Below are 8,998 nucleotides of genomic sequence, written 5' to 3'. Positions count from 1 at the left end.
AGGGACTGATTATCAGGAAAAAGTGCAGCATATCAGTGAATGTCTGCACAGGTACTGATATTTGACCAGATGTTGAATCTTTAAAATCCAGGTATTTTTGGAATTAGCATATTGACATGTTCTCCAGATGGCAGGAACCACAGGATATTTGAAGAGATTTTGTAAACATGAGTAGCATACAATATATGAACAACAGAGAGCATGGTCAACTTCAGGCTCAATGGTGCATGTGAGACTGCCCTTCCCTAAACTAGACAATGTGTTACATAATGTTCCATGATTAAACTCAACACCTGAATGATATGGAACTTTTATGACCTTCTCAACTTCTGTCACAGTGTAGAACTTCTGATGAAATCCATTGTGTTTGTGCATAATGGCTGTTGACACATGGTCAGGTATGAACTATGCAGGAGAAGATTGTCCTTGGGATTTACTCTATGCACATGAATGCAGTCATGGCCCCTGAGGGTAGAAAACATGATCTCAAAACATGTTTTCAAAAATATGTTGATGAAAAGTTTTCAGACCTCAGATGTAGAGCCTCAGGCCAGAATTTTCCCTATGTATCTAGGGAGCCTGACATAGGAGGAATGGAAAGGAACTGTGAATATAATAAGTGGATCTCCAGACAGCAGTATCTTTAAAACAAACACATAGGTGTAAATGTGTGTGTGATGTCTTTCTACATCAGAAACGGATTTCACAACAGCTCCATCTTAGATCCCAGCAGACATGAAGAAGCTCTGTGCTCCCACTATTTCATTTTTGTTTCTGAAGTTTTGGCTCATCTTGGGCTGTTTGACTGAACCCAGTTGCTTTTGGAGGATAAAGAATAGTGAAGATAGTGATGGAGATTTGCAAAGGGAATGTCATTTTTACCTTTGGTTACTTGATGAACCTACTGAAGATATTTTTTACAATTCAGATTTAAATTTTCGGTAAGTCATTAACTTTATTTCTTTTGTCAATGTCATTAGTTTGACATATTTATCTGTATACACAAACTGTCGGTTCTGTTCTCTTCCTCACCATGTAACTTTAAGGACCCCTGAAAACGAATTATTATATCAATCACTATTTTAATACTTCAAAATGTGTCACCGTTTAGTAGAGTTTTAGTGCAATTTTACACTCCATTTTACAATGATGGACAATGTGAAGGTGTGGATTCTCTCTTTTGAGTCTTTGTTGATAATAAGTTGGAAGATATCTTTTCACTTGCCTTGAATTCACAATTCCCTCCTTTGTCTAGTACTCAATATGAAGAGACTGCATCACTGCCTATATTCAGTTGTCTTCCAATGCCTCATTATGATCATGCATCTAAATGCTTTCATAAAAGTGTTACCTAATTCTGGTTTCCAACAGATAAACATGCATTGTTTCATAGAAATATGTGTGTATGTGTTGGTCTACTAATATACCTGGTTAAATGTATAACATTACTTATATACTTGTGAATATACATATACTTTGCTTTATGAAATGGTATTTAAATGAGCCTCTTTCTGCAATTCTGAATTTGATACTGAATGTGGAAAAAGAATGCTAGTCTCATATTCTGTTACCAGAATAATCTTTTTATCCAATTACACAAATGCACAAGCACAGACTGGGCTTATTATCACTATCAGATACAAGGTTAATATCTCTATTAATTAGACATAAATTTTAACATTATTTATAGTTAATATATATTCACATTTCCTTTCCACTCATACTATGTCATGTGCCCTGGATACATAGGTTAAAATTCTGGCCTTAATCTCTACATCTGGGGTCTGACAAGATAAATCTAGGAGAATCATAGTACTTCTTGTGGAAAAGAACCTGTTGTTAATGTGGGTATTAGGTCTGAGGTCCAAAGAGTGAGATGTTATCATTTATGGCTGCAGATTGAGTGTTGAAACTTTTTTTTACAAATTAGAAATTGTAAGAACACACTAAAAGGTAACATTAACTTGATGTGTACAACAACCTAAAGAATAATATTCTGGTCATATGGCATATTGTGTCATTGTGTATATATATATATCTTGAAATGGATAAAAAATTAAATAAAATTACCTTAAAATAATTAGTCTAGCCGGGCGGTGGTGGCTCACGCCTTTAATCCCCGCTCTTGGGAGGCCGATTTAGCATATCTCATATTACAAATCTTACAGTATTTGAAATTTAATATTTCAAACATCTCCCTTATCATCACTATGACTTCTTTTAGAATTGCAGCAAGTGAATATGAGCTTCTTCTGGTAATGTTTTTTGCTACTGATGAGATCAACAAGAATCCTTATCTTTTACCCAACATGACTTGGATGTTCTCCATCATTGGAGGAAACTGTCATGATTTATTGAGAAGTCTGGATCAAGAATATAAACAAATAGATGGACATATGAATTTTGTTAATTATTTCTGTTATGTAGATGATTCATGTGCCATAGGTCTTACAGGACCATCATGGAAAACATCCTTAAAACTGGCAATGCATTCTTCAATGCCACTGGTAAGTATTTGTGACACTGAATGTGTTAAGAATAGTAAGTTACATTAACAGGTGCCTACAAGAAAACTTGGACAGAATGCATTTGTGAATGTGCTGCTATAAACACACACACACACAATATATATATATATATATATATATATATATATATATATATGAATTAAATAATCAGTTCATAGATTACTGTGCAAACAGGTAAAACTGAGTTCTACGAATTTCAGACTTGTCAGGAATAGTCTAGAATCTAATAGGAATAATAGATGATATGTATAGTATAACCTTACTGTTCTTAACAGGAGTTCTGGAAGGTGAGTAGCATTACTTGTATATGAGTCCAAGCATCCTAATAATCATATTCCTCACTGGAAGTTTCATCCCCTCTTCTACAACCTTTAGGTTTTCTTTGGACCATTTAGTCCTAACCTACGCGACCATGACCGGCTGTCCCATGTCCATCAGGTAGCCACCAAGGACACACATTTATCACATGGCATGGTCTCCTTGATGTTTCATTTTAGATGGACGTGGATAGGACTGGTCATCTCAGATGATGATCAGGGGATTCAGTTTCTCTCAGATTTAAGAGAAGAGAGCCAAAGGCATGGGATCTGTTTAGCTTTTGTTAATATGATCCCAGAAAACAGGCAGAAATACATGACAAGGTCTACAATATATGATAAACAAATTATGACATCTTCAGCAAAGGTTGTTATCATTTATGGTGAAATGAACTCTACTCTAGAAGTCAGCTTTAGAAGATGGGAAGATTTAGGTGCTCAGAGAATCTGGATCACAACCTCACAATGGGATGTCATCACAAATCAAAAAGAATTCACATTTAATCTCTTCCATGGAACTATCACTTTTGCACACCACAAAGTTGAGATTCCTAAATTTAGGAACTTTATGCAAACAATGAACACAGTCAAATACCTAAATGATATTTCTCATACTATACTGGAATGGAATTATTTTAATTGTTCAATCTCTAAGAACAGCAGTAAAATGGATCATATTACATTCAACAACACATTGGAATGGACAGCACTACACAACTATGATATGGCCATGAGTGATGAAGGTTACAATCTGTACAATGCTGTTTATGCTGCGGCCCACACCTACCATGAACACATTCTTCAACAAGTAGAGTCTCAGAAAAAGGCAGAACACAAAAGACATTTCACTGCTTGTCAGCAGGTAAAGTTTCTTACATTTCATTATGCTTAGATATATCAATGTGATCTTTTAAATGGAACCAGAGAAACAACCGTACATTTGTTAGAGATTATTCTCTCAGTGCAATGATTTCTATACTGCAAATGTCCCTAATGATTCTTTTACATGGATGCATATCATGTACAAAGATAATATTTAATAGGAGGCAATACATTTATATGAATATCAGTGAGTTTTGTGAAAATGTTTCTCAAAATTTCACCAAATGAGTTCAAAATTAAAATAGGAGCCAAGAGTTTTATCATAAAAGTCTTAAGTGATGACAAGACTGAATATTTTTCTAAAATATAGTGTCTCAAAAATTGATACATGGGCTGTGGTTAATAGTTATTCACTTAAATTAACAATTTACAAAAACATAAATGATTAAGACTTCCCATTTTATTAAGTTTATGTTCATTTTATATGTGTACACTGTATGTACATAAACTCCAACATTTTTATTTTCACAATTTTCAGTCATTCAGACTTCCCCTTCATTCTCACATACATGGCTTCATTTTTTAAAATTATTTTTTACAAACATGTTCACAGAGGCACACACATACACACACAAGCACAAACATACCATGTTACTTGCTATCTGGTAATCATTTTTTCTAGAACATTTTACCATCAAATATTAATATGAAGCATATAAATTTTCAATTATCAATTGTGTACAGTTTTTTACTACACCGGTTTATTTCAATATAGCTGTCTTTTCTGACAATCATTAAGAAAAAAGGGAAAATTCTCAACTTGGCATTACCTTTATTGATATGCATATGTAAGCATGAATCTCTTCTAGGTGTCTTCTCTGATGAAAACCAGGGTATTTACGAACCCTGTTGGAGAACTGGTGAACATGAAGAATAGGGAAAATCAGTGTACAGAGTATGATATTTTCATCATTTGGAATTTTCCACAAGGCCTTGGATTAAAAGTGAAAATAGGAAGCTATATACCTTGCTTTCCAAAGAGTCAACAACTTCATATATTTGATGGTTTGGAATGGGCCATGGGAGGAACATCAGTGGGTATACCATAATTTTAATTTTTCAGGATATGTAGATTTTTAAATATGAGACTCTGTGGTTAACACCAATTGCTACTCTTTCAAAAGGCCATTCTTAGTTAAAATCATCAATATTTGATAACTCTTAACTTCATGTTAATCTGGGCATAGAACGATTAATGTCCTCTGGATTTCATGTTCAATAGCACCCATATGCCAATTCAACCACAATACATGAATAAATTTGATAAATTTATAATATAGCATATATTTACATATAATTAATTAAAATTTTGTAACTATATATGACCCATGGAATTTTCTGATTCCGTGTGAAATAATGTATAGCCTACTTAACTATAGCATGTATTCATTAACTTAATTGCTTCTCCAGATTCAAGGGTTTTTTTTTTATTTATATATTTTGGATTAAAAAAATTATTTACATTTCAAATGTTATCCAACATCCTGTTTTCCCCTCCTTTGTGGAGGATTGCCTTATCTGGCATCAGTAGAAGGGGAGTCCTTTGGTCCTGTGAAGGCTTCATGCCCCAGCAGAGGGGAATGCTTGGGTGGTGAGGCAGGAGTGGGTGGGTGGGGGAGCTCCCTCATAGACCCATGGGAGAAAGGGGAAGGGATAGTGTGTTCAAGTTCTTTTACACTTAGGAAAACTTTGTTAAATTTATGGGAGTCTTACCTAACTTATTTTGGTCATAGACGTCAAACTACTCTTCTTAGATTTACCCATTTCCCCTAACTTTCCCCCCTATACAGCTCACTATTCTTTTTTACTTTTTAATTTTTTTTTAATTTATAAATCATGAGAGAAAAGCAGGTGTCACATAAACGTTCTTTTGGATTGATCAGTTTAGGAAGAAAAAAATTTAAATTGCTACAACCTGAATGTTACATATATAATATTACATGATATAGTAAATATTGTGTGACATTCAGTGCACTGCAGGAAAATATAAACTAACAATGCGCCTGATACCATTAAGTAATACAGAAGAATAAGTAATATCAGAGGAATATGTATAATCATATCTGTTAGTGTCCCATGTATCAATCTATGGGTCATTATTCATTTGACAAATATGTGATCTATACACACTCACTCACACGCATATTATATAATATTTATTCACTTCCTCAGGTTCCATCCTCTGTGTGTAGTGTTGCCTGTACTGCAGGATTCAGGAAAATTCATCAGAAAGAAACAGCAGACTGCTGCTTTGATTGTGTTCAATGCCCAGGAAATGAGGTTTCCAATGAAACAGGTATATACTTGCATGCAGAAAGAAAATTGCTGAATTTGAATACCTTCTCCTTCCAAACTAGAAATATGAAATGGACTAGATGCAAACTGAAGACCTAAAATCTCCATGTTTCAGAACTTAATCAGTTAAATAATACCCACTTCGTTTGGACCCAGCAAATAATTTACAATATCTTCTTCAAGCAAGGTTTTTTCTCACAATATGATGGTTACTGGTTTTATATTATATAGAATATCTTTAGGGGGACATACCTGTGTAACAATTTTTAAAAGAAACATTTTAGGCATAATCTATTAACAGGTTTATTTTTCTTTGATTCGTTGTACAGGTAAACTTGACTAGCTGATCAGTCCATAATCTTTCCTTCCATCACACAGCTTATTCCGAGAAAGACTGGATGCTCAGGGTAACACTTGTTGTTTAATGGAATATATTTTAAGAACTTAGATGGCTTAATTGATTAATAATTTCCTGTTAAAGAGTTAGAACAAGAGTGAAGTTTTGAAGAATGCAGCAACAGATGGGATATTGCTTATCTTCAATCACTCCCTCTCTAAGGAGAGAGGGATGAATATGGACAACCATAACCTTTATGACATGGAGCTTGGAGTGTGTATTTGTGAAGAAAGAAATTGTTAAACAATGAGAGGGACATGTATATGTATATGAGGCATATTACTTCAAGAAAGAAAATAATCCTTTATGCAAATAGTACTTGCATGAGTAATTGTATGTTCTGGTTCCTATGTATGTATACAGACAAAGGGCATACCCACAAAGAAAACAAAATACATGATGCACTTCATCAACTGGTATCAACAAAGATGTCTGCATACTACCCGTGTCTGTGAATAGTGCATTTATGTTTGGAGGAATTAAATAATCTGAAATAATAATAATTATTATTATTATTAGTCATCATATTTTGTTTTTATTTAATAATAATTTTTTTCTGTTCTACTTCATATGATGGTGTTTTGTTCAATCACAAACATAGGTTAATAAAGAGCAATCTTATGTTCGTGGTTCTACAGCAAAAAGGAAGGGAATAGATGCTCAACAACAAATTATTTATTGATATATCCTATGAATAACACAAATATAAAATTATTACCTATGTAATTATGATAACGTATAAGGGGTTATTTTCATTTGCCAGCAGATATGGAACAGTGTGTGAAGTGTCCAGATGATAAGTATGCCAACATAGAGCAAACCTACTGCCTCTCAAGAGCTGTATCGTTTCTGGCTTTTGAAGATCCATTGGGGATGGCTCTAGGCTGCATGGCACTGTCCTTCTTGGCCATCACAATTCTAGTACTCGTCACATTTGTGAAGTACAATGATACTCCCATTGTGAAGGCCAATAACCGCATTCTCAGCTACATCCTGCTCATCTCTCTAGTCTTTTGCTTTCTCTGCTCGCTGCTGTTCATTGGACATCCCGACCAGATCACCTGCATTATGCAGCAGACCACATTTGGAGTATTTTTCACTGTTGCTGTTTCTACAGTGTTGGCCAAAACAATAACTGTGGTCATGGCTTTCAAGCTCACTACTCCAGGAAGAAGAATGAGAGGGATGTTGGTAACAGGGGCACCTAAGTTGGTCATTCCCATTTGTACCCTAATCCAACTTGTTCTCTGTGGAATCTGGTTGGTAACATCTCCTCCCTTTATTGACAGAGATATCCAGTCTGAACATGGGAAGATTGTCATTCTTTGCAATAAAGGCTCAGTCATTGCCTTCCACATTGTCCTGGGATACTTGGGCTCTTTGGCTCTGGGGAGCTTCACTTTGGCTTTCTTGGCTAGGAATCTTCCTGACACATTCAATGAAGCCAAGTTCCTAACTTTCAGCATGCTGGTGTTCTGCAGTGTCTGGATCACCTTCCTCCCTGTCTACCACAGCACCAGGGGGAAGGTCATGGTGGTTGTGGAGGTTTTCTCAATCTTGGCTTCTAGTGCAGGGTTGCTAATGTGTATCTTTGTCCCAAAGTGTTATGTTATTTTAATTAGACCAGATTCAAATTTTATACAGAACCGCAAAGGTAAATCGCTTTATTGAAACTTCCTGGTATGAAATGTTATATGATATTCAACTTATCTTATCTTCATTTAACAAAAGTAGTACTTTGTCACAAAAAAAATTAACTAATATACAGATTATACAAACAGAACAGAAAACCTGAATATGTTGATAACTGGGAATCTCAGTTGAGGAATGGGTACCATCATTTTGACCTGTGGTTGTGTGTTTAAGCCATTTGCTTAATTAATTATTAATATGAGGTTAACTTACTGTCTGTGAACAGTGCCTCCTCTAGGCACACTGTCCTTGAGTTATAAGAATGCGTACTGCATACAACATGGACTTGCATCCAGTAATCAGCATTATTCCACTTGCTTTCATGGAGTTCTTGCATCCAATTTCATGCCTCGACTTCATTCAATGTACTATGACAAAGGTACATAAATAAATAAACACTTTTCTCACATGTTTATTTTTGTCATGGTGTTTTTTTTCCAGGAACAATATCTAAGAAATCACCTAAATGGTAAATTGCCTCTGTTGGGATTTGGAAGATCATCGATTCCTGATGTGATAAAAAGGCACTGATTTGAAAAGAGTAACAAGAGTGAATGTTAGTAGAGTGTGAAGCACTGTGACATTATGCAGATGACAGTGCAGAAGCACTGAATTTGGAATAGCTTTAAAATATTCAACGTAGATGTTAAGAATATCAGATAACAAATAAGGAAAAATACATTTTATTTAAAGGACATTGCGGTTCTGATTGTGCCTGCAATATAAGACTCTGAATTTTTTTGAAATGACACAATTTCATTATGAATTGAATGTCGTTCATTAAGTGAGTAAATCACTAATGGAAATTTCCCACACAAGATCTTCACCACATTTAAATCAGTGAATTTGATAAGCATATAAATCACTCTAGATGAAGGGTCTCATCA

General features: G+C 34.7%; 1 protein-coding gene across 7 annotated transcripts; it reads left to right on the top strand.

Moving 5' to 3' along the window:
- The first annotated feature begins 735 nt into the window (after positions 1-735).
- On the top strand, positions 736-8,090 carry LOC110288640 (vomeronasal type-2 receptor 116-like). Of its 7 annotated transcripts, none has more exons than XM_021154936.2 (6): positions 736-941; positions 2,225-2,507; positions 2,904-3,707; positions 4,537-4,760; positions 5,893-6,023; positions 7,186-8,090. In XM_021154936.2, exons 1-6 carry the CDS (start codon positions 736-738, stop codon positions 8,088-8,090), a joined length of 2,553 nt encoding a protein of 850 aa, XP_021010595.2. The 7 variants fall into 7 exon arrangements, with proteins under 7 accessions (XP_021010595.2, XP_021010597.2, XP_021010596.2 ...); XM_021154938.2 differs by having other exon boundaries at positions 4,537-4,761; positions 5,900-6,023; XM_021154937.2 differs by having other exon boundaries at positions 4,537-4,761; positions 5,900-6,023; positions 7,183-8,090.
- Positions 8,091-8,998: the final 908 nt, after the last annotated feature.

This window comes from Mus caroli, unplaced genomic scaffold (assembly GCF_978045245.1).
Source record: "Mus caroli unplaced genomic scaffold, Mus_caroli_1 scaffold_5, whole genome shotgun sequence".
Taxonomy (NCBI): Eukaryota; Metazoa; Chordata; class Mammalia; order Rodentia; family Muridae; genus Mus; species Mus caroli.
This window is presented reverse-complemented; position numbering and strand designations above follow the sequence as displayed.

Coding starts and splice junctions, on each gene's coding strand:
- LOC110288640 (XM_021154936.2), top strand. CDS start 736: ATGAAGAAGCTCTGTGCTCCCACTATTTCATTTTTGTTTCTGAAGTTT. Junction 942..2,224: donor AATTCAGATTTAAATTTTCG/GTAAGTCATTAA, acceptor GACTTCTTTTAG/AATTGCAGCAAGTGAATATG. Junction 2,508..2,903: donor TGCATTCTTCAATGCCACTG/GTAAGTATTTGT, acceptor TACAACCTTTAG/GTTTTCTTTGGACCATTTAG.